Raw genomic sequence first — 27,594 nt, 5'->3', positions numbered from 1 at the left:
AACAACAAATTGAATATAGGAGAAATTTTCGCAAAATATCTTGATCAAGAAAGAGTTCAAGTATAAAAATATTATCCAGCTACACCAGCCCTTGTGAAATGCATTTCTTTCTCTCTGTCTCTCTCTCTTACTGTCTAACTCTGCCTGTTTAAAAAAAGAAAAAAAAAAGAAAAAAGGCCGGTGCCACGGCTCACGAGGCTAATCCTCTACCTGGCACCCCAGGTTCTACTCCCAGTTGGGGCGCCGGTTCTGTCCCAGTTGCTCCTCTTCCAGTCCAGCTCTCTCTGTGGCCGGGGAAGGCAGTAGAGGATGGCCCAAGTGCTTGGGCCCCGCACCTGCATGGGAGACCAGGAGGAAGCACCTGGCTCCTGGTTTCAGATTGGCGCAGCACGCCTGCCATGGTGGCCATTTGTGGGGTGAACCAACGGAAGGAAGACCTTTCTCTCTGTCTCTGTCTCTCTCTCACTGTCTAACTCTGCCTGTCAAAAAAAAAAAAAAATTGCTTCATGATGCCAGCCTAAAAAGCCTCACAGCCTCACTTTTAACAAATTTTATGAGAGATCCTGCTTTGCACTTCCTGGCCAGTTTTTATTATTTTTTTAAACTAAAGATTTGTGAGTTATATTTGACATAACTGACATCTCCATTTATTTAGATCATGTGAATTGATTATTTATATGGATTGTCTAGATTTGTGGAGTTGAATCTCAAAAACTAATTCCAATTTGCCTAGGTTCGAATTGTCACTTAATGCCTCAATTGCCAACCCTCAGGTTTGGAGTCAATCAACTAATAAATACACGAACCTTGTAATGCCAACAGGAAGGATATGTCTCTTTCATAGTCAGAGACCACTTGTCTTGAATTGTAATGCTATTTTTACGTAAGTTTGGTAAGAATCCCCTCTGCTATGGTAATACTTTTTACTGAAACCTGAATGACCTATGATTTTAACACTCTTCTTAGAAAACATCTGTGATCCAGTTATCTCACAGTCATCTTTCAATATGTAGCTATATATCCTCTATGGGTTTTACCTAGGATAAATGGTTCTTCCTCTACATTCATTTGCCTATTTGGACTGGTATTCGACTATTAAAGACATTGTACCCAACAACACACCAGATAACACAGGTCAAAGGAACACAATAGCTTAGGTTATTTTTTCAGACTACAATTCTACTAACCACAAGGCTAATCACTCAAAGATCACATTTTTAAAAATATCTCATTTGGAGATTCTAGGGCCAAAGTATCTTACTTCCACAGAAGTTTTATTTTTGCCAAGAAAATTTGAAATGATAGCATTCATTAAATAGATGTCTGAAAAATGCCAATATATGTAACAAAGACGGCTACAATTTTTAGACATTCTTGTCAAGAGGTGAGATCTATGCCCTTCTCCTTAAATCTGAGTGAATTTTGTTGTAAGTACTTTGGTCAATAGATTATGGCAGAAGGAACATAGTGCCAATTTGAATACTGGGCATTAAGAGACTTACTGTTTCCACTTTCTATCACTTGAAATGGTTACTCTGAGGGAAGCTAGCTGCTACATAAGAAGTCTGACTTCTGAGACTGCCATGCCATGAAAAGGCCCTAGGTACTCACATGGCGAGAAACAGATCCCCAGACAACACAGAATTACCATAATAAATGCTTATGCTTCCATTCAAACAACTCAGAAATAAGAACAAGCTTAAATATACATAAAAACATGTTAAGTTGCAGCCTGCATTGTGGCACAGCTGGTAAAGCTGCCACGTGCACCATCAAAATCCATATGGGCACTGGTTTGTAGCCTGGCTGCTCCAATTCCAATCCAGTTCCCTGTTAGAGGCTTGAGAAAAACAGATCTCTGTCTCTGTGTCTGTCCCTCTCTCACTGTAACTACGACTTTTAAGTAAATCCCTTTAAAAATGTTAATTCAGAAAAGCTCTTCATACTGTCATCTCCATTATCAAACCTTGTTTCCTATGCCCCAAGTTGAACTTCTAATTATACAATATTTGAAAATTGATCTTGAAATAGTGGAACTGCATCCCTGTCATGGACAGAATTTCATTTTGGTCTCCCAGGCAACTTTAAAAACCACTGTGGAACTTCTTTAGCAACACTCCTTACTTTGTTTTTAATTTTTCTCTCCCTCTTTCCTCCTTGATATCATCTTTTTCACTCTACTGTCACTATAGAAAGGAGTTTTGCATGCCACAAGCAAATGTACTAATATATTTTAACTACAATGAGGTTTTCATGGAACAACATAATGTATATGTTCCACTTCAGAAACCATTGGAACAAACTGTCTTACATAGCAGAACATTTATTTCAAAATCATTTTTATCAGTCTAAGTAAGTAGTGTTTCTTAAGTGTGTGATTGCTGTTAAACAACCACAAATTTACTAGAGCACTTTTATGGCAAACAAAAATTTTCATCGGTATAAACAGAAGAGAAAGATTTCAACCACAAAATGAGTGTGATGTTAATCCTTCTGTTTAATACACATTCTCTTTCCAAGCAACCAACAAGGGAAAGATAGTTAAAAACAGTGAACTACCTCTCAAAACCACAAAGTATGCACGAGTACCTCTTCAATTGTTGTTAATGTCAGAATTGTGATTACAGAACAATTGTAATACCAGAGCATTAAAAAATGGTTGTTTTAATCAGAGTACACAATATTAAGGTGTAACTTCATGAATTATGACTGCTTCTTTTAAGTGGTTAAATATTATATTATATAAATGTTTGAATAAAATGAAAGCTAGTTGTTGGCATGTACTTATAGATCAGTTTTGATGTGAAAAATAGCAAAGTTTTATTTACAAAATATGCTGGTGACATTAGGTTATTAGTTATTTTTATCAGTTTGTTGTAAAGAGTATTGTAAAAGGTACAGAAGAAGTGATGCTTGGGCAGGGAATGGGAGGAGTATAGAGTTGTTATGCTTCCTCTGGACACGCCATCCTCCAGGAGCCTCTACTTGATCAGCTATCTGGAAACTCTCTGAACCTTGTTCTTTGGGGATTTTATGAAGGTTTCATTGCAAATGTATTATTGAAGCATGGATAATTGTGCTAAAATATAACCTGACAGAAAAGGTCTGATCCAATACTAAAAACTAGGTGGGAAAACCCAATGAGGTCTTTCTGCCCTGATTCTTTAACATTGCTTCCTCATGGGTATGGAGCAAAACCTTTTCAGAAATGGGAGCTTTCATCATTTACTACCAGACAAGGTAGGTCAGACGATTTCTTTTTGTTTCTTTTTTACTTCTATGTATTTAAATATGTATTTGGTGTATATTTAAAATCTACCCCAAAATGTTTATTTAGGGGGTACTATTCTTAGTTTCAATTTATATGTATACACTGTGCAATATCTAGCTGGACTAAACATATTCATCTCTTCTAACAGTTAACATTTCTTTATGGTGAAAGTATTCAAACTCCTTTCCTGTAGTTGCTATTAGTTTTTAACATGATTCTTTTAAACATAATCCATTTCCAACATAACCTGAGAAATTTGGGATTCAACTTTGTTGCTGTCATTTGTCCTCCTTATTCATCAACTATTCCTGTAATTAAAATTACCTAAAAAAACGAAATCTACAAATTGCCAAGTACTGAACTAGGGTCTTCAAATGGGGAAGATTAATACTGTTATAATTACCAAATAAAATTCTGAACTTGTGATCAAGGAGTATGGCTGCTCATCCTTTATACACCATTTACAAATAAAAAAAAATATGGTGCCATATATTCATGATTTCTTATGAAAGTTCCTACAAAAGAGATGTGTGGATGGGGGAAATGCTGTGGATTAATTCTTCAAGGAAAATCAGAGATGGCCTCAACAAGTGCGGTGACCATTGCTTTGATTTAAATAAAGTTGCCAATAAAAGAGAAGCTATCCAGACAAAGGATTTTCCTTGACACTGCATCAAGGTATGGTCACTTAGCATATGATCAGAGAATTTCATGTAAACATGGGTGGCTAAATCATAAAACAAGTGGGGAGAAAAGATGTAGATGACCTATGGTTGGATTGTGTTGGGCCCTGAATCTCATGGTAAATAATTCATATTTTATCTCATGGTGTTGGAGAGCCAATAGAGTTTCAGAGGCAAGTGAGAAATGAATGGAAGCATGCTTTACAAATATTCTGACACCATCATGTAGAATGGGTGAATCTGGAACAACACAATCAAGAAGCCCATAATAAGTCCATCACTTGAGCGGAAATGCAAAGAGTAATCGTGTAATGGAAAATGGATTATGTATCACTCAACCTTTATGATGAACACCTGCATTTTAGTCTGCTCTGTCAGGGATATATTTGAATAATTTAGTGAATACAATCTTTAAAGGGCATTTTCAATCCTATCGAGTGGCCAGAAGGTATTATTCTGTTCACAATGCAATCTATTCTAAAATAAATAGTTAACAGTTTTCTCCCCTCATATTTGCTTTGTTAAAAGAAACATTATATTTAGTGGTTTTTTTTTTAGTTAATTTATTTATTTGAAAGGTAGAGTTACAGAGAGGCAGAGAGAGGTCTTCCATCTGCTGGTTCACTCCCCAGATGGCAGCAACAGCTGCGCCAATCTGACAGCAAAGCCAGGAGTTTCTTCCCAGGTCTCCCACATGGGTGCAGGGGCCCAAGAACTCAGGCCATTCTCCACTGCTTTCCCAGGCCTTAGCAGAGAGCTGGATCGGAGGTGGAGCAGCCGAGACTAGAACCGGCACCCAAATGGGATGCTGGTGCCTCAGGCAGTGGCTTTACCTGCTACACCACAGAGCTGGCCCCTAACCTTAGTCTTAATTATGAGAGAATGATATACTGTGCTATTTTACTGGAATATTATATACAATATAGTATTTAGAATATTATGCACTTGAAAATACAGAAAAATAGAAAGATGTCATTACCATTTCCATTTTGCATACAGCAGAGATTTTTGTTTTTTCTCCATGGGACCAGTAGGAACACCACAAACAGTAAGAGATGGAGTTTGGGTACCACATATGTTGTTTACAAAAAAGGGAGAGTAGGCAAAATGTGGGCAACTGAAGTCAAAGAAGAATTGTAAATGCTATCAAAATGTTGGAGTACCATGTAATTGAAATATATGCCCTGTTAAAAGTAAATATGTATGAATCTGTTTATATATAAATTGATAGCTGTACATGAGGCATCTTGACAATAGTATTATTACAAAAGCAAACAAATGGGCTTACTTAATAAATGGTGTCACTGATTAGCATTTATCTTAATGCCAAAGATACAGATTAATGGATCTGCCAAGAATACAGAGATGATTAATGTTACCCAGAAGAGTTTTCAAAGACAAACATAATCCAAACCTGTATTAAGTGGCTGACATTATTCTCTGTTCTGTGGAATAAAATGAAAAGGATGACATTTAAAATGTTCATGTTGGATATGTATCTGACATCAGCAAAATATACTAGAATAGCAGGGAATGCATGTAATTTTTCTTGTGAGAGAGATTAATTTTTAGAATACACAAAGGATAATAATGCAGATTATGTAATATTGTAAACAAGTTCACAATTACTGAACCACTCAGGATTTATTTTCATAACTAAGAGACCAGCACTGAATTTCTACTTCCAATTAATCAAAAGTAAATTGACCTTAGACTATTATACTTCTAAAAATAATGACCTATATAGAAAATTATTTGTAGAAAACTAAAACTAATGAAGCTAGCATGATTTAAGCAATTGATTTAATCCAGCTTGAAAAGTCTTTATATTCCATATCTTCCACCAATTCATATTTTCTATATCTCTATGCTTCTTTTTGTGAATAATTTTACTTACTTGATCTTAACTATTAACTTCTGCATCAGTTTAACATCTTTATAATCAACACTGAAAACAAGAAGTAGGAACATTCTGAAGAATATTCCATTCACTTGGGAACAGGGTATGGTAACCAATGAGACCTTAACAAATTTAAAACATAGATATAGATATGAAACATATATGTGTGTGTAAGATAAATATGTACCAAATATGTTGCTATATTTGTGGTTAATATAGTATATGTATTATATATTTATCACTACACAATAATGAGGCTGTATAATTTAAATATTAAATTTTAACAGCAATTCTCTTATTAGACTAAGGAATTATATATAACTAACCAATAAATAAATATGGAGAATATTTAATTAAGTTCATATAACAAGGAGACAAAAGACAACTATGTATTATATTGTATTAATATGTCGTCATATATGAATGTGCATGTGTATATTGTGGACAGCCTGTGATCAATTTTTCTACTCTTGGGTACATTATCTTTTATAAAAGTTATATTCAAGCAGTTCTTTTAGAATGTTATATTTAAAATATTTCATGGAATGGTACAAGATGTAAAATAAATAATAAAATCAAAACTTCCATTAAAAACCATCATACTATTACAAGTGCTTCATTTCATCAAAATAATTACATCAAATATTCTTAATTAATTAAAAAGCATAAGTTCATGTATTTCTAGTATATGTTAATCTCACTCAGATTCTTGGAAATTCATTCTGATCTTCCAAGTTGGGAACAAGTTGTAGATTGATTACTATGCTTCACTAGTTTTTACCTTTTCCCTTGGGTAGCCTCCATCAGAAAAAAAATTATGTATATATACATTTGACACCCTTTTAGTAAATCAAAATAACATAAAGATTTTTAATATACCACACCTGATATCACAGATACTATAACTTTTCTTCATCCATGTCACCAAAAAAGAATTTCCTCAACCATTAAAACATGGTAAAACTACAATCTAGATGGAGATATTAGTCATCCAAGTGAAACAATAAAAATTAGGACTACTCATGACAGCAATATTCAATAGAGAAATATCACGGCAGACATAATACTGTGGCAAACTTAAAGGAAAGATATTTGTACTCAGAAAAACAAACAAAAAACAAAGATTTTATTGCTTCAAATTCAAAACGGAAAAAATGTATTAGGGAGATACAATTTATTTTATAGTCAATGATTCCAGAGTTTAGCTTCAGCACATTTACCCTAAAATATAGGTGTCTGTGATAAACTTCAATAGAAATTTAAACCCCTACTACTTTAAAGACTCATTTTCCAGTGAGAAATCAAGACGTGGGAAATTCTAAAACGCTATGCTCTGGTGTAAATTTTCTTTAAAAGCTTTATTTATGTGTGTGTGTGTGTGTTACATGATCTCTCCATCTCTCTACCTTTCAAATGAAGTGAAAATAAATGAATAAAAAATTTAAAATCATATCCTGATGAATTATTTTAAAATACTCAACTAACACTTGAAAACGTGTCTTCTCTTTAAACGAAATTTAAAGAGTATGTGCTCTTCACTATATGTCAAGTTTTTGTTCCCACATAGAATAAAACCACTAATTTCAGGGAGTCAAATCTGATTGCTAAAACGTCAAGACATGTGTACTTTGTAGGAAAATGGTATTTCCCTTGAAATCAAAACACCTGCATCTCTTGCCAAGAGTTTTTTGTTTTTGAAAATCCAAAGAGAGCCTTTATTTCTTCTTGAGTTGCAACATTTTAAGCATCAAAGTAATTACTGGAGAGTTTTCTTCATCAAGGGTAAACAAGTGGAAAAATTAACCTCCTACTTAAATTAAAACTATTCAGTGTCTTATTGCTTAGGTATGGCTTTGTATGAAAACTAAATTCTCACTCATTATATAATAAAACTCTTAAAATCCTAAAACCTTATTTTATCCATCAACAATTCCTCTGTATCTTGAAAAGTTAAAGCTGTAATATATTGTATACTTCTCAGAAAGTAACAAACCAGCATGATGCAAGGTACCAGCAACATCAGCAAGGATGGACTACAGACTATGATTCACAAATATAAGACTAAAAAGAATATGTCAGTCAAAGGTTAAGTGCAATAATATACATTTCATGTTATCAGTGTCTTTTTCTTCCTCCAAAAAGAATGTGTTTTCTTTTCTTTTTTTAAAGCTTATATATTTACTTTAAAGTTAGAGTTGTGAAGAGAGAGGGAGAGCCAGAAAAACAGAGATCTTCCACCCTCTGGTTCACTTCCCAAATGGCCACAAGGTTTGGGGCTGCAAAGGGACAAAGCCAGGAGCCTGGACTCTCCCAGTCCCCAACATGAGTGGTAGTGAACCAGGCACTTGGGCTCTCTTCCTCTGCCTTCCCAGGTGAATTAGCTGGAAACTGTTGAATAGGAGTAGCCTGGACTCAAATTGGTGCCCATATGGAATGCGAGTGTCACGGGCTGGAGCTGTACATGCTGTGCTACAATGTTGGCTCCTAGAACGTGTTTTCTGTTGACTTCAGTATGTATGGATATCCATGGAAATTATACTTTACATATTAATATGCCTTTTAAAAGCACATTAAATGGAACAGAGAGATTCCAAGATGGCAGAATATGGAGGGAGCTTACTGCTCTAGTCTAAGGGAAAATAGTTAAGAAAAAAATGTGGAGAGAGTGCAGTCTCAGGGAAGAGTTGGGGAGAAAACTGCAGAGGAAAGTCCACACAAATTAGAGGGACATGGTGGGTTTTTGAGGAGGGTGTGGATACAGATGACTCAGGATCCCAGCAGCTGAGAGCCTCAGCACTGGATTTGGCAAGTGAGGTGGGACCAGACTGCAGTAGCCCAAGCCACTGGCGATAAAGCTGCAGGAAGAGCCTAAGGTGAGTCCAGCTTAGAGCCCTGTATGAGACAGTGTACCTGCAAACCTAGAGGAAAAAAGGGGAGGAGCACATTTCTCTCTTCCCGACCACCTGGCACCGGCATTCTGTAACTAATCAAGTGAGTGCAGGCACCATTTTGGACATATGTAACAGCTGCACCAGACTATGTCCGTGTGCCCAGCAACCAGCTGAGAGGAGATGCCTAAGTGTGGCTGGGAGAATTTACAGGGGACTGGGCACTCATGATTGAGGGATTCTTGTGTGTTGGAATGGACTGTAAAAACACTGTGGCTGCGTAGAAGGGGGCAGGGCATGGCTGGGTCTCCAAGCAGTCACTGTGGGCAGCTCCACACACTCAGGGCTTCCCTAGTTGCCTGGTGAGGCTCATTGCTGTGGGATCCTTGCTCACACTGAGGTCTGAACAGATTGTCTGGATCCTGTGGCAGTGCCAATGATTATTGCATCCACTGGGGCGAGTGCCTGGGCATTGGTCTCCTTGGAGGAGAGGAGGTGAGTATGAGACTATGCCAACAGTGCAGACCAAACATTCACCCACTGATTTAAAAAAACAGAGAGATTTTCCACACTCAACTTGGGTGTCACTTTGGACATTCCCTTAACCCTGGAGCACTGTTTACAGCTCTCAGGCCACACCTAGCATATGCCTCTGAGTATTTACTAAAGCAGCAGACAGTCTACTGAGCCAGAGAGGCAGAGAACAATGATACAAGTAATCACAAGGGAAAAAAAACACAAGTATCTCTACAAATGCCTAAAAATAAATACAGAAATTCAAGAAACAAGAATAAGGAAGAAAAGATGATACCCCCAAAGGAACACAACACTTCAATACCAGAATGTGAAGATGAAGAAAATAAAGAAATGCCAGAAACAGAATTCAAACAATTGGATTACTTAGAAGTAATCACAAGCAAATTCACAAATTAAAGAAATCCATACACAACATGAATGAAAGTGTATGTCGTGAAATTGAGATATTAAAGAGAAATCAAAATGAAATTTGAAAATATAGAATTTAATAGATCAAATAAAAAATGCAGTGGAAGGCATTAACAATAGAATTGTTGAGACAGAAGAAAAAATATCCAAGTTAGAAGACAAGTCTGGAAATTTTATAGTCAGATTAAAAAAAGAAGAAATTAGAAAAATAAAAAACAGTTTTGGAAATGTATGGGACACTATCAATGACCCAATGTATGACTATTAGGAGTTCCTGAAGGCCTGGAAAGAGAGAATAGATTAAAAGGCTTTTTTAGTGAAATAACTACAGAAAACTTCCCCAACTTGGAGAAACAAAGGGACATCCAAGTATAGGAAGTACATAGAATGCTATAGAAATGACCAGAAAAGATCTTCACCACAACACATTGTAGTAAAACTCTCCACAGTAAAACATACACACCCCCAAAAAAGATTCCAAAATGTGCACAAGAGAAATTCCAGATTACTTTCAGAGGATCTCCAAGTAGACTCATAGCTGATTTCTTATCAAAAACCCTACAAACTAGGAGAAAATGGCAAGATATATTCCAAATATTTAGAAAAAATAATTGTCAACCCAGAATACCATACCCTTCAAAGCTCTCTCTCGTGAATGAAGGTGAATAAAAATCCTTCCATAACAAATAGAAATTGAAAGAATTTGTCACCACTGTCCAGCCTTAAAAAAGATACTTAAGGATGTGCTGCATGCAGAAACATGGTCATCACTATGAAAGGTGAAGGCAGAAAATCTCCCAATAAAACGCAAAGGAAATCCAAAGTAAATGATAGGAATATAGATGGAAAAATGGTAGAACCAAGTCATTACTTATCAATAGGCACCTTGAATGTAAATGGAATCAACTCTGCAGTTGAAAGACAGAGAATGGCTGAATGGATTAAAAAATAAGACCCATCTACTGGCTGCCTACAAGAAACATCTCACCAACAAAGATACATGCAGGCTGAAAGTGACAGGATGGAAAAAGATATTCCATGGTAATCGAAACCAAAAAAAGAGCTTGTGTAGCTATCCTAATTTCAGAAAAGATTTATGAGATACTTTTAAATGACCCAACAAACAGGTCTGAGGAGTTCCTTAAGATGCAAAGAGAGAGAATGGATTAGCAGGTCTATTCAGTGAAAATTTCACTAATTTGATGGAAGGAAAGGGACATCCAAGTACATGAGGCACATATAACTCCTAATAGACATGACCAGAAAAGATCTTCACCACAAAACATTGTAGTCAAACTTTCAACAGTAAAACATGAAGATTCTAAAATGTGCACAAGAGAAATTATAAATTATTTTCAGAGGATCTCCAATTAGACTCACAGCTGATTTCTCATCGGAAAATCTACAGGCTAGGAGAGTACGGAGAGACATAGTCCAAGGCTTAAAGGAAAAAAAAAAACTTGAAAACCAAAAAAATACTGCACCCTGAAAAGCTCTCAATTATGGATGAAAGTGAAATAAAGACCTTCCTTAACAAACAAATTGAAAGAATTTGTCACCACTCATCTAGCATTACATATGATACTTAAGGATGAGCTACACACAGAAAGATAGTAATAATTATAAAAGAATGTGGAGGTAGTACATCTCCCAGTAAAAGTACAAAGGGAATCCAAAGCAAACAATAGGAATATTTATTAAAAAATGGCAATGACAAGTCATTACATATCAAATATAAATGGCCTAAGTATTTCAATTAAAAGATACACATTGGTTGAATAGATTGAAAAAAAAAATCAATTTGCTGCCTATAAGAATCATACCTCACCAACAAGGATACATGCAGACTAAAAGTGAAAGGATAGAAAAAGATATCCCATGCTAACTGAAAGAAAAAAAATGAGCATAAGTAGCAATCCCAACACCAGACAAAATAGACGTTAACACAAAAACTGTTACAAGAGACAAAGAAAGACATTATATAATGATTAAGAGATCAACTTAACAATAAGATGTGACTATAATAAATGTATATGCATCTAATGCCAGGGCATCTGGATATTTAAAACCAATGTTAATGATGTAAAAGAGACATAGATGACAATACAATAACAGGGGATTTCAGCACCCCACTTTCATCAAAAGGAGAAATAGACAGAAAATCAATAATGAAACAGAGCTAATTTACACAATGGACAAAATAGACCAAATATAAGCAGAACCTTTCACTCTACAATTGCAGAATACATATTCTTTTCGTCAGTGTGTGTAACTTTTCATAGGATAAAGCATATGCTAGGACAAAGAGCAGGACTCAGCAAGTTCAAAAACTTGAAATCATACCGTGCATCTTTTCTGACCCTGATAGAATGAAGCTCAAGTATATCTAGAAAATATGCAAACACATGGAGACTGAACAACACACTCCTGATTGAATAGTGGGTCATAGAAGAAATCAAAATGAAATTAAAAAACTATTCAAAATTAATGAAGATGACAATAAAACTTACTAAAACTTATTAGATATAGCATAAGTGTTAATTAGAAAGTATATAGCAATTGGTGTCTATATCACTAAATTGGAAAGGCATCAAATAAATGAGCTATCAATTCATCTTAAGGACCAAAAAAAAAAAAACACCCAAAATTAGTAGGAGAAGATAAATGATTAAAATTATAGAAGTACAAATCAAATATGAAACAAAAAAACAGAAGATAACTGAAATGAAGGACTATTTTTTGAAAAAATTAAACAAAATTGATATACCATTGGCCCAGCCAAGCAAAAAATGAGAGAGAAAACTGAAATCAATAAAATCAGACATGAAAAAAGAGATGTAACCACAGATATCACAGAAATAAAAACAGTCATCAGAACTTACTACAAACAGCTTTGTGCCAACACATTGGAAATTCTAGAAGAAATGTATAGATTCCTGGACAGATATAATCTACCAAACTTGAGTCATGAAGACATAGAAAACCTAAACAGACCTATAATGAAGATAGAGATTAAATCAGTAATAAAGACCCACCCAACAAAGAAAAGCACAGGCCCAAATGGCTTCACTGCTGAATTCTATCAGACAGTTAAAGAAGAAATAATTTCAATTCTTCTCAATCTATTAGGAACAATTAAAAGGAAGGGAATCATCCCAAACTCCTCCCATGAGGTCAGCATCACTTTAATTCCTAAACCAGAAAAAGAAACAAGAGAAAGTGAACAATAAACAAACATCCCTGATGAACATAAATGAAAAAAAAATCCTCAACAAATTACAAGCTAATTGAATCCAACAAAACATCAGAAAGATCATTCACTTGGATCAAGTGAGATTTATCCCTATTATGCAGGGGTTGTTCAACATCTGCAAGTCAATAAATGTGATACATCACATTAACAAGTTGATGAGTAAAAATCATAAGGTTATCTCAATAGGTGCAGGGAAAGAATTTGATGAAATGCAACATATTTTCAAGATGAAAAACTTAAGCAGATTGAATATGGAGAAGCATTCCTCAACATAATCAAGGCAATTTATGATAAACCGACCACTTATTAAATGGGGAAAAGTTATAAGCATTCTGACTAAGATCCAGAACCAGACAAAGATGCTTGCTCTCACTGTTGCTATTCAATATAGTCCTAGACATTTTATCCAGAGCCATTAAACAACAAGAAATGAAAGAGATACATATTGGAAAGGAGAAAGTCAAATTATCCCTATTTGCAGATAATATGACTCTATATAGTGGGAAACAAAAAATCATCACTGAGAGACTATTGGAACTCAAAAAAGAGCTTGGTAAAGTGGCAAGATATAAAATCAACACAGAAAAATCAATAGTCTTGGTATACACAGACAATGCTATGGCTGAGAAGTAACTTGTAAGATCAATCCTATTCACAGTAGCTACAAAAATAAATACCTTGATATAAATTTTACCAACGTGATCAAAGACCTCTATGATGAAAACAGAAAAGATTCAAGGAAGAAATAGAAGATTTAAGGAAGAAATAGAAGAAGACACAATAAAACAGAAAAATCTTCCATGTGGATTATAAGAACTAATATCTTCAAAATGTTCATACTACTGAAAGTAATTTACAGAATCAATGTGATCCCAACCAAAACCAATGACATTCTTCTCAGATCTAGAAAAAATGATGCAAAAATTCATATGGAAACACAAGAGACCCTGAATACCTAAAGCAATCTTATACATCATATACAAAGCTGGAGGCATTACAATACCAGATTTTAAGATACATTTCAGGGAAGTTATAATCAAAACAGCCTGGTACTGGCACAAAAACAGATGTGTAGGCAAATGGAACAGAATAGAAACTCCAGAAATCAACCCACACATCTACAACCAACTTATTTTAACAAAGGAGCTAAAAATCAATCCCTGGAGCAAGGACAGTCTCTTCAACAGATAGTGATGGGGAAACTGGATATCCACATGCATAAGTATGAAGCAAGATACCTACCTCTCACCTCCCACAAAAATCCATTCAAAATGGATCAAGGACCTAAATCCATGACCCAATACCATCAAGTTATTAGTGAAACTCTGTTAGACATTGGAATAGGCAAAGAGTTCTTGGAAAAGATCCCAAAAACACAGGCAAGCAAAGCCAAAATAGATAAATGAGATTACATCAAGTTGGGAAGCTTCTGTACTGCAAAAGAAACACTCAGCAAAGTGATGAGACAACCAACAAAATGGAAGAAAATATTTGCAAGGTAAAAGTTGATAAACGATTTATATTCAGAATCCATGAAGAGCTCATGAAACTCAACAAAAACAAACAATCCAATTAAGAAATGGGCAAAGGACTTGAACAGGCATTTTTCAAGAAAAGAAATTCAAATGGCAACAGAAACATGAGAACATGTTCAGGATCTCTAGCCATCAGGGAAATCCAAATTCAAATAAAAACTATGAGGTGTCTTCTCACCACACTTAGAATAGCTCTCATACACATATCAACAAACAATAAATGGGGCAAGGATGTGGGGGAAAATGTACCCTAATCCACTGTTTGTGGGAATGTAAGCTAGTACAGCCATTGTGAAAGATAGAATGGAGATACCTTAGAATGCTGAAATTACATTTACTATATGTGTCCAGCCATCCCACTCTTGGGAATTTACCCAAAGGAAATGAAATCAGCATATGAAATAGTTATCTGTACCCTCATGTTTACTGCAGCTCAATTCACAATAGCTAAGCTATGGAATCAATCCAGATGTCCATCAACTGATGATTGGAAAAAGAAATTATGGGGGGAGAGAAAGAGAGAGAGAGAGAGAGAGAGAGAGAGAGAGAGAGAGAGAGAGAGAGAGAGAGAGAGAGAATGGAATATGAATAATACTCAGGGATAATAAAGAATGAAATTTTGTCTTTGGCAAAAAATGGATGCAACTGGACACCATTATACTTACTGAAATAAGCCAGTTGTGAAAAGACAAATACCATGTTTTCCCTGATCTGCAGTAAATAATACAGTACCAAAAATGTAATGTATAGGAGTAAAATTGACATTTTGATATTCCATGATTGCTTATAGCAGTTGTCTCTAAATGTTGAGGAACAACGTTTGCTCTTATTATTATTTGTTGAACTTTTGGTGTAGGGGTAATATTATGAGTATAAAGTAAACTGAAAGTAGATCATTGTAAATATTAATAGAGGGTGAGAGTGTGGGCAGGAGGGACGGTAGAGTGGGAAGTATCACTATGTCCCTAAACCTGTTTATATGAAATGAATGAAATTTGCTTACTTGAAACAAAATTATACAATACATTATTCCAAGTACTATGCATACACACAAATGTAAGTCATTTTTAAATGTGAATTAATCATACAAATATATTTTTATACCTAGCCCTGCCTGAAGGAAATTGAAAATTATTCTGTAGTAATTAGTGGCTAACTTGGAATTGAAAGTTGGAATACAAATATTGTACTAGCACTAAATAAAAAATTCCAAAGGTCAGCTTTAAAAGAGACATACAAGGTACCATTCTCAGCCAGCATTCTTCTTTACGGATGACTAGGGATTTGACTTCCCCTAATTAATCTTTTGACATTTTTTAATTGTGAAGAGTAACTGGATTTTTACAAAAGTGTGTTTATTAATGTAGTTCTGAGTTTTGGGGAAGACAAAAATGATGTACAGAATTAAAAAAAAAAAAATTATCGACTAAATTTCCTAACATTGAGTTAGAGGAAACAATCAACACAGTGTTATAATTATCATTGTGTTTTTATAATTTTTATACTAATATTTGGACTTTTGAGTCAATTTTCTTTCCAAATTAACAGTTATGAATCCTTAGTTAATTTTGTTCTTTTTGTTTGTTTGGCTACCTGATTTATTTTTAATTCTTCATATCTAAAAGTAAGAAAAAAAAAACAAGATTTCTCTTTGATCTCTGCTCTACAAATCTAAAATAATTTATTTTTATATATTTTAAACATATGAAATTTAAAAAAATTTTTGGGGAAAAAAATGAAAGCAATGAAATACTTCTAAAGAGCAGATTAGCAGATAAGCAAAGACTAAGTGTTCTTCATCAAAGAAGTAAGGTAATTTCAAAGAAATAGTTAATGATCATAGCTTCCAATCACAATTACAAGCACTGATTCAAGGCCAGAAATCTATTCACATTCATGAAATAATTTATGATCAACCTTTTTGTACAAGTACTCTTTATTAATTATATACATATATACAGATCTTAGTGGGTCTCATTTTACCATAATAATTTTGTAGATGAGGGGTCTGGATTGGATGATTTCTATAGAGTCTTAGAACTTTAAAATATGTTTATTCTATGAAATACCTAGAAAGACAGCCATGAAAGTATTATCAGATATGAACAACAGTTACTATTTGGCATTTTCACATTTTGCAGGTCTGATACAATCAATGCAAATCAGTGCAGTAAATCAATGTCAATTAATATCATTTGTTTTTAAATAATAAGAGATTCTCTTTTCAGGGTGGCTGTTTCTATCAAAATGTTCCCCAGAAACACTCATTCGTATCATCTGAAACAGGTAGGAAGAGGTATAGGAGAGAAATTCAAAAGCAACAAAACAACACCAATTCAGACCTGAACTGAGCTGCTTAAGACAGCTCCCAGATAGTCAGTTATTTTGTTAAGCCTACCTAATGAAAGGAAAGTCAGTACATGAAAATCCTGAAAAATTGCATAATAGTCAGTGGGTTGTACCCTGTGACTATGATTTCTCCCTCACTCCTTGTCTTTGCAGCTCCTTTAGCTTTAAAATACTCATGTGAGTTATGAAACCTTAACAAAACTCCCAAAACACAAACACAAAACTTGCCCAGAAATACAGAACTAGAGACACCAAATTCCCAAGAAGATTAGCATTTCACCATCAAATATAGATCTATGTTTGGAAAAACATCTGAAAAGGGAGTTGAATTCCTATTTCTGATGATCCTGTGATTCTGATCTAATTCTATTAGGTAACTCTGATAAAATCTGAGACATGTAATCTATTCAGTTTTATAGTTCCCAGATTTTTTCTGCCTCATGTTCCCAGATTTTTATTTGCAGGTACATAGCACTTTTCAATTACAGAACAATCTGCACCACATTTTCATTATATTTTGAAAACCAGTATCTGAAGTTGTACTATTATTTACGTACCTCAAAGTAGCTATGTGAAAAAATATACTAGTTACCCTCTATCGATATACGAGAAACAAATAATTTTGGATATGTTGCCAGACTAAATAAATTTCTTTCATTAAAGAATGCAATGTCCTCTGCTGGTTTATGGTTCTTGAGCATGCATTGACTACTCTATTTAAGTAATATTGTAGATAAAGGTGAAAGGGCTTTCCTAGGAGACAGTGCCTAGCACAGCAGGCTCTATGCTGAGTAACTATGTAGTGAATGAACAGAGCACATAACTGAATGAGCTACTGTAAAAAAATATTTCCTACAATGAGTTGAACTTTGGCTCAGAGCACAAAATTTCAAGTCAACTATTGGCCAACATATGAAAGGGAACACATTTTCCCTGGTCTATGTCTTTGTCTTTCATGCAGGAGACTTCGCTCCCTTGATCAGTATTTGTTTTGTTCCATTTTCCTTTTATCCATGTTTTCTTAACAAGGAAAGTCCCTTTCTTGCAGGAACTGAAAGAATCTCCAAAGCTCATTACAAATGATATCTGATAAACACTTCTGGTTAAGGACGGTGCCACTGAGAAATTTGGGATGGCTTGTTGATATTTATAGGGTATGTTTAAACATTTCAATAGTCTTTTTTCAAATTTCAATGCAAAAATGTGTAACCCATACCTCTAATAGCCTTATTTATCTTCTCAACTTTCTGTACAGTCTACACTCCATCTTACTTGAATGATGAACTGATCACTTTTAAAGTGTCTTTCTCAGAAGTAAGATGGTTCACTTATTCTTTGCTGAAAAATTAACTCTCCCAGTAACTGGGTTATATTTTTTTAAATTGAGAAATTACACATAATTTTTTATTTTAGTAAAGAATAGCTATCTTTAAAAACATTTTAAAAGACAGTCTACATTTAAATCATCTTTTATGAAACTACTATACAACAAAATTACATTAGGCTCTCTGATTTCTCCATAGTGTCCTTAGATAAATAAACAACCCAATAGACCATGTTAAATGCTCCAAATGTGACTGGAAAGAGAATACGGGCATATTTGTCTATTTTACTTGCGCCAGATCCAGAGGGTGGAGGAGCAGAAGGAGGAGTGCAGGCTGGCAACTTCCCAGAAGCCCCTGCGGTATTAACTGTGGTCTTAATCCGCCCCAGTCTTGATCCAAACACACGCTGAGTAGAAGCAGATCCAAGTGAAGCCCGTCTAGACACACACGCAGTCTGACTAGTAGCTGAAGAAGGAGCGGGTGTCAGTGCTCTCGCAGCAGATATAGTTTCAGCTGCATTTGCTTGGCTGAATGGGTTTGGACTGGAAGCTAAGTAAGTCTGAAGTTTGGTTTCAGAAGATTCTTGAACAACTGTGGAAGATTTGCTTGAATGGTTTCCCACCTCAGTTCTGCTGCCAACATCTGATTCAGCATGAACCAAGGCATTTGTCCTTTTCCTCATGTTCAAATTGGCATTTGTATTCTGAAAAGGTATATTAAAAACTATATTGGTTATGTAAATTAATTAAGATTTCTACAAAACTAAAAAGAATGCAAGTACATAAAATTAACTATGTCCATAAAAAATCATTAATATCCCATAACCACTCAATTTAATGAAAAATCTTAAAATAGGTGAAAGAAGTGAGCACATATTTGTAACTCTAAATCAAAAGAATCCTGCTTAAGGAGATTATGTTTTTAGGGCTATAAAACAAGAGTTCTAAGAAGGTACATAAAAATGATTGTCAAAAATGAAATTAAATGATAATGGGGGAAGGAGATCAGGGCAGCAATTAAGAGGTTGGTGAGAGTGCCCACATCCTACATCCAACACTGGAGTGGCTAGGCTCAAATCTACTCCCAGTTATAGCTTCCTGGAAATATGCACACTGCAAGGCAGTAGATGATGGCTCAAGTGCTTGTACCCCTGCAACCTACATGGGAGATCTACATTTGGTTATTTTATTTTAGGAATTCATGACATAGGTATACAAGTTCTTTGTTCAGTTTAATTATAAATAATATCCTGTATTATGCCATATATGTTTCAAAGAATGTTGCATGTTTGTTTTATAAATAAAAGAACTGGACCTGGTCTTATGTACAGAATAATAACAACTATCTATATGTGCATAACTGTGCTTTAAAAACATTTCAAGACTTTAATTTCTAAATTCCATTTTCATAAAAGAACTTCTTTAATAGCCAATCATACACATTATTATAAAATTAAAAAAAATCAGATACATTTTTAGGTTTTACCACAATTAATAATGAAAATACAAAGAATATACACTTTTAAATAAAATACTGTATAAACACAAGACATAATCACCAAGTAGTTGCACAGATACCTGCTTTCAAATCATTAACCAATGAAGAATGGTTAAAATAAAATGTAATTCACTATTTTCCATCAAATTGTTTTACTTATAGAACAAGAGTATAAACCACTAAAATTAATTCCTCCTATAATTTTGACAGGCACAATAAATAAGTACATAGTCCTCTAGAGAAGGCTATGTTAATTAAGCAAAGTGATTGTTCAGATGATTCCCCCAAATAATGATGTGTGACTTCAGATCATAATATAGGATTTGCAATCATTTGTCCTCCCTAATCACGTTCATTCCGAGGTAATATAAAGGTTATATAAGATCTTCTTATGCCATTCTATGAAACAAATGATAGGGAAAGAGATGAAGTAGTCGTCAGGTTGGGCCGGCATTGTGGTGCAGTGGGTTAAGTCACCACCTGAGATGCTGGTTTAAGTCCTGGCTGCTCCACTTTGGATCTCAGCTAAAGGGCCTGAGAAAACAATGCTTGGGCCCCTGCATGTATGTGGGAGACCTGGATGGAGTTCATCCTTCTAACTTGGGCCCTGCCTAGGCCTAGTTGTTGTGGCCATTTGGGGAGTGAATCAGTGGATGGAGATTACCTCTCTCTGTCTGTCTGTCTCTCTCTCTGTAATTCTGCCTTTCCATCAAAATGTCTATTCTCCCAAAAGCAATTTATACATTCAATGCAATACCAATCAAGATACCAAAGACATTCTTCTCAGATCTGGAAAAAATGATGCTGAAATTCATATGGACACAGAAGACCTCGAATAGCCAAAGCAATCTTGTACAACAAAAACAAAGCCGGAGGCATCACAATACCAGATTTCAGGACATACTACAGGGCAGTTGTTATCAAAACAGCATGGTACTGGTACAGAAACAGATGGATAGACCAATGGAATAGAATAGAAACACCAGAAATCAATCCAAACATCTACAGCCAACCTATATTTGATCAAAGATCCAAAACTAACCCCTGGAATAAGGACAGTCTATTCAATAAATGGTGCTGGGAAAATTGGATTTCCATGTGCATAGCTTGAAGCAAGACCCATACCTTTCACCTTACACAAAAATTCAGTCCACATGGATTAAAGACTTAAATATACGACCCAACACCATCAAATTATTAGAGAGCATTGGAGAAACCCTGCAAGATATAGGTACAGGCAAAGACTTCTTAGAAAAGACCCCAGAAGCACAGGCAGTTAAAACCAAAATTAACATTTGGGATTGCATCAAATTGAGAAGTTTCTGTACTTCAAAAGAAACAGTCAGGAAAGTGAAGAGGCAACCGACATAATGGGAAAAAATATTTGCAAACTATACTACAGATAAAGGGTTGATAACCAGAATCTACAAAGAAATCAAGAAAATCCACAACAACAAAACAAACAACCCACTTAAGAGATGGGCCAAGGACCTCAATATACATTTTTCGAAAGAGGAAATCCAAATGGCCAACAGACATATGAAAAAAATGTTCAAGATCACTAGCAATCAGAGAAATGCAAATCAAAACCACAATGAGGTTTCACCTCACCCCAGTTAGAATGGCTCACAGACAGAAATCTACCAACAACAGATGCTGGAGAGGATGTGGGGAAAAAGGGACACTGACCCACTGTTGGTGGGAATGCAAACTGGTTAAGCCACTATGGAAGTCAGTCTGGAGATTCCTCAGAAACCTGAACATAACCCTTCCATACAACCCAGCCATCCCACTCCTTGGAATTTACCCAAAGGAAATTAATTTGGCAAATACAAAAGCCATCTGCACATTAATGTTTATTGCAGCTCAATTCACAATAGCTAAGACCTGGAACCAACCCAAATGCCCATCAACAGTAGACTGGATAAAGAAATTATGGGACATGTACTCCATAGAATACTATACAACAGTAAGAAACAATGAAACCCGGTCATTTGCAACAAGATGGAGGAATCTGGAAAACATCATGCTGAGTGAATTAAGCCAGTCCCAAAGAGACAAATATCATTTGTTTTCCCTGATCAGCGACAACTGAGCACCAAAGGGGAAACCTGTTGAAGTGAAATGGACACTATAAGAAACAATGACCTGATCAGCTCTTGTCCTGACTCTAGATGTACAATGTAATACTTTCCAATAAACAAATAATTTTTAAAAAGTAGTCAGAAAAGAGGAAGAGAAGCAGCTCTCCAATGGGTGATTGGAAGGAGGCAACCTCCTTGCAGGAAAACTCACAGATAATACAGAAAGTAGATTAGGTATAACTGAAAACTCATTTTAGAGATAAAGGTTTATTCAATAAATATAATCTTCAATACCATGCTCATCAAGCATTTTTAAAGTGTTCAATCCATCTCCCATGTATTTTGAATTACAATGTCAAAGTCACTGAGTAGAGAAAGAAAAACAGCATCAGAAAACACAAAGCCAAAATGACTCTGAGAGGTTTTGATAACATTCTTCATGCAAGCTTGGAGTATTCTTCTAAGCAGGTTGCATTTGAACTCATGAGAAATTGCAGCCTAACATATGGCACCTAATTTTGGTGAAGACAACTGAAACTCAAATTGATATCAACCTAAATGCTAAAGACATCATCACTTATGCTGAACTTTTCCAGTACAAAACACATTATAAATGACACCTAATTAATCCTCAGATTTTTAATCTCTTTTTACAAAATGGAATGAAAATTGATTATTTTAAATGTTATACACATACTAAATAAAAATTTTGAAAGTAATAAAGTATAGCTCCAACCTTTAAAGAGCATATACTACTATTGGTCAGATAACATATGCTCACACATATAATAAAAAATACAACAAAAAGTGAAATATATTCAATGCCAAACTGTGATAAAATCCTAAATATCCTAAGAACAAAAGGAAACAGACTGCTAGAGGACAAATAGGACAAACTGGAAATATATACATACACACATTCAAATATAATTCGATAGTTGTATACTGTCTTATTCCACCAAAAGTTAGGTTGTTTACAATTCTTAGAAACCCATATTTTTTCCTTGACTTCCAGCTAAAATTGAGTAACAGAGACTAAATTATCTCTGCTGCCTGAAATGACAATGAACTAGCAAAAATGTAAAACAATGACTTTTTGAAGATACTAGGCTTTAGACAACACAGGGCCATAATATCTAGGAGAGAAAAACAAGATGGCAAGAGTTATACTTTGGTGCAGGAAAGGGGTAGAGTATAATGACAAACTGGCCACACTGAAGAGATGGAGCTAAAGATCTTTGGCACATCAAGGTGGCTTGACTCCATGGGACAAAGTACCAGAAAGGAGAATGCTGCACAAAGGCATACTCCAAAAAATCTGAAGAGAGTTAACATTTAAACACTTTGCTAAGCACAGATGGGTTTATGAGTGTGCAGCAACTACTCAACACTGAAAAAAGAACCATCTGCAAAGATTAGAGAAAACAGCCCTGATGTTCACACAACACCAAGAATAATTTAAGTTCCCACCGAGTTTCATCAAGATTATCAGAACTCCCCATTTGGCTTATACGCTTGGGAGTGAAAATAAATATTTATTGTATGATGGTTTGTGATGCAGAATTTCTGTGAAAATAGCTAACAAATATTGACTACTTAATCAAAGGTCCTAACAGGATGTGCTGCCAAACTTCTTCTAAGAGGAAGTTCCTTAGATGTTCTAGGATTAGGTTGGCCTGCCCCCAAATCATAAAGTACCTTTAGGGGGCACTGTAGCATAATTCCACACACTAGCCAATGAACAAGATAGCTTGCTATTCATAATCCCATCCTTTAAGGATTACAACATATTAAAACTGGGGGAGATTTTAACAATCATCTTAATCTAGTTCCTCATTTCACAGCAGAGTAAGAACACAAATGTTATGTTTGGCTGGAAGTCACACAGCCAGTTATTTACTGTTACATTGAACAGTCTATCTATTCACAAGTGTGGAAGTTGGGTTTTTTTTAAGATTTATTATTTGTTTGAAAGACAGAGTTACAGAGAGGCAGAGGCAGATGCAGAGGCAGAGAGTGAGGTCTTCCAACTGCTTGTTAACTCCCCAGATGGCCACAGTGGCTGGAACTGTGTAGATCCGAAGCCAGCAGCCAGGAAAAGGGTGGAAGTTTTAATAAACTGCACTTGTCTACTTGTGTCAGCAAACATTTTTAATAGTCAGGTACATTGTTAAGAAAAATTAATCAAGGGGCTGGCACTGTGACGTAACAGGTAAAGGTGCCACTTGTAGTGCCAGCATCCCATACAGACTCAAGTTTGAGTCTTAGCTGCACCACTTTTCAATCCAGCTCTGCTATAGCCTGGAAAAGCAGTAGAAGATGGACTACGACCTTGGGCCCCTGCACCCACATGGGAGACCTTGAAGAAGCTCTGGCTCCTGACTTCAGATCAGCCCAGCTCAGTGACTGCGGCCATTTAGGGAGTGAACCAGCAGATGGAAGACCTTTCTCTCTCTCTCCCTTTCTCTCTCTCTCTCTCTCTCTTTCTCTCTCTGTCTCTGTCTCTGCCTCTACAATTCTGCCTTACAAATAAACAAACTTAAAAAAAAAGAAAAGAAAAATTAACCAACATTTGGGAATCAGAAAGAAATATAGCAAATCCTTTCAGTGTCTTAATGGAGCATCATTTACATATTATTAAGTCTCTAGCAGTACATTCCTGAGTGTGATTTTGCTGCTTACTATTTGATTAGAACCCAAATATTGTGAAGTTTAAATATAAACTTGTAGATTTCTCTCTAGTAAAAAAGATCACCAAAGGTTATGGTTTTATTGCCCTGTGGGATATTAAGCCATTCAATCTCTAATCAAGCTTTTTAATTCTAGTATTCCTTTTTAAAAAGCCTATAGCCACTCTTCAAAAAGATTTTGAACCAATTTTGCCATCTAAGTGATTCCTTGATTATTAGTACACTTTTCACATCTTTGACATTTCCACTCCAAATTTTAATTACTCATGTTTTTGACAGCTCGAAATTTATATTCTGAAGCAGACATTGTAGTGCAACAGTTAAGCTGATGTTTGGGTTGCCCATATTGGAGTGGCAATGTCTAAGGCCTCTCCCAGCTCCCATTCCAGCTTCCTGCTAATAGACATACTGAGTGGTGGCAAGTAATGGCTCAAAGACTTGGATTCCTGCCACTGGGGGAGACCTGGATGGAGTTCCAAGCTCCTGACTTAGGCCTCGCTGGTTTCTGGCTGTTGTGGGCATTTGGGAAATAAACTCATCTCTCTCTCTAAATATGTGTGTGTATGTGTGTGTGTGTATTCCTCTTTGTCACTCTGCCTTTTGAGTAAATTAAAATACTTAAAAATTTTAAAGACATTTTATTCAGATAGTATCTATTACTGGACAAGTCATACACAACAAAGATATAAAAGTCTAGGCTGGAAGAACATCCCTGGAAAACAGGTAATGCCAAAGCAAAAGACATAGGATCTGTCTAAGGATGTGTCTAAGGTGATTAGAATGATGAATCTAGACATAACAGACTTTCTCAAAATGGAGCAAGCAATATCAATAGGATTTCTATCAGAAAACAAATATCAGATCTTTCCATCCCCAACTGCAAAGTGTTAGTAAGCTTCTAGAGTACAAACACTGTCTTATTAATCATTGAAGGATAATGCACACAGTGGGAAACCATTTCATGTATGATAAATTGCCTTGAAATGAATGCAGTACAGAATCAAAATCCTTTTTCAAGTTCCTATCTCAATATTAATATTTCTTTGTTTATAGGGTTGATTTCAATAACATCGCAGACAAAGAAATTATGTTGACTCAATCCCAAGTCTGACTGAGAATTCCTAAGGGGTCTCACAGAATTTTTAAATTAAAACAATTTAACATACATAAAATTGGACATAGTTATTGCAGACTATGTGATGTTTCCATATATGTATACATTTGTGTAATGGCCAAAGAGGGAAATATATCTCCTCAAACATTTAACATTTCTTTATAGTGAAAACATCAATATCTGTGTGTCACACACTCTATGAAGGGACGTGGAATTGGATTGATTTGAGGCTGAAATCTGTGCCCTCTGCCAAACAGCTAAATGATACACAAGTTATTTTGTGCTTATGTCTCAAGGTCTACTGTGTAAAACTTAGTTATCATTTTTCATGATGACAAATCACAAAGGGGTTGAGGAATCTGTTGACCCACTTGGCACAGGATTCACTAGTAAAAATATTCACACAGCTCTCAAGTTTTTGGAGTAACTAATGTGTCAGTGAGAATTATGTTATGTTTTACACAGAGTGTAGAAACTTCAGCAGCCCCATCGGTATTCAGCAGATACACAGTGGTTTCAAACAGGAAAAGCACCTAAGCTTCATTTGAATTTTAAAAAATGATTTAGTTTGAAATTATTTTTTCATTAGTCACAATAACCTGAAGCAAAGAAACTGGTGGGATGTGAGGTGGCAGATTCAAACTTTACCAACAAATTAAAGCAGCAACAGGCAAACAGAAGCTGATCCAAGCAATTCATCAATCATGACTGTGATCTGACGCAATTTCTAAAGAAGGATTATCAACTGCAAAGGAGAATATTCATCTCAACTTATTACTGTACCAGCAACGAGATAAAGTGACTAAGATTAGGTTTGCAGAATGCAAGTAGCTATATTCATATTGCTTGCTTGAAAAGCTAATGAAGTTTAATAAAATGTAATTTAACTTTTCTAAATTAAAAACTAACAAAGCTAATAATGAACAGACTTATCTTTTTAGAATCTCAATGAGTCACATACTCAAGAAAAAAAAAAACTAAATCCAGTAATATAAATACATAAAGACATTTATCCAAGGCCACTGGACAGGGCATCAAAGGGTAGTCAAATATCTTTTTAAATAAGGAAATAAGTACAGGAGAGCAGCTGAAACTAAACCTCAAGGCAATGATTTACTGAAGTCTCTCAGTAGCATTTTTAGAAAGTGCCGCCATGAAGAAATAAAAAACAAAACTTCCAAATAAACATGATAAATATTTCACAAATAGTTACTAAGGGACTCTATCATATATTGAGGTCTAAAATGTGGAAATGAAAATGTTGAGAATTCTATTTATTGTATTTCATTTCCATCCAATGTTAGTATTTAATTCAATGTTTGCATTTCCATAAGCTATGAAAATATTACTTTCAATAGCAGACACTGGGATACATTTATATCTTCAATTTGGAGTTATCAGAAAAATAAATCTTGGCCGGCGCCGTGGCTCAACAGGCTAATCCTCCGCCTTGCGGCGCCGGCACACCGGGTTCTAGTCCCGGTCGGGGCACCGATCCTGTCCCGGTTGCCCCTCTTCCAGGCCAGCTCTCTGCTGTGGCCAGGGAGTGCAGTGGAGGATGGCCCAAGTGTTTGGGCTCTGCACCCCATGGGAGACCAGGAGAAGCACCTGGCTCCTGCCATCGGAACAGCACGGTGCGCCGGCCGCAGCGCGCTACCGCGGCGGCCATTAGAGGGTGAACCAACGGCAAAAGGAAGACCTTTCTCTCTGTCTCTCTCTCTCTCTCACTGTCCACTCTGCCTGTCAAAAATAAATAAAAAAAAAAAAAAGAAAGAAAAATAAATCTTAAAGAATTCACTTATCTTGTCCTTATACAGTTACAGCTAAAGGTTTAAAAAATTAGGATTTCTTTCAGATATATGATTGTGGTTAGTTTTATTTCCTAGTGATTATTAGAGCTTTTTTTTGTGTGTAAATGCTTTCTGTATTAAACATATAGCTCCACTGGAGGACACGGCTTTGTTGGAGATACACCAGAGCAGAAGTTCTTGGCTTGGTCAAGTGGACTTCTCTAAAACCCTATCTACAATTGCACCACTGGCTGTTCTCACTAACAAAAC

At 35.5% G+C, this 27,594-nt stretch overlaps 1 protein-coding gene across 2 annotated transcripts in view; it reads right to left on the bottom strand.

Moving 5' to 3' along the window:
* Window positions 1–18,318: 18,318 nt before the first annotated feature.
* GABRA4 (gamma-aminobutyric acid type A receptor subunit alpha4) overlaps window positions 18,319–27,594 on the bottom strand; it is a 74,754-nt gene continuing 65,478 nt past the window's right edge. For both annotated transcript variants that reach the window (XM_062212926.1, XM_062212927.1), the window contains one exon: window positions 18,319–18,852. In XM_062212926.1, the coding sequence (XP_062068910.1) occupies window positions 18,319–18,852 (534 nt within the window). The remainder of the gene's footprint in view (window positions 18,853–27,594) is intronic.

Source organism: Lepus europaeus, chromosome 16, assembly GCF_033115175.1.
Source record: "Lepus europaeus isolate LE1 chromosome 16, mLepTim1.pri, whole genome shotgun sequence".
Lineage (NCBI taxonomy): Eukaryota > Metazoa > Chordata > Mammalia > Lagomorpha > Leporidae > Lepus > Lepus europaeus.
This window is presented reverse-complemented; position numbering and strand designations above follow the sequence as displayed.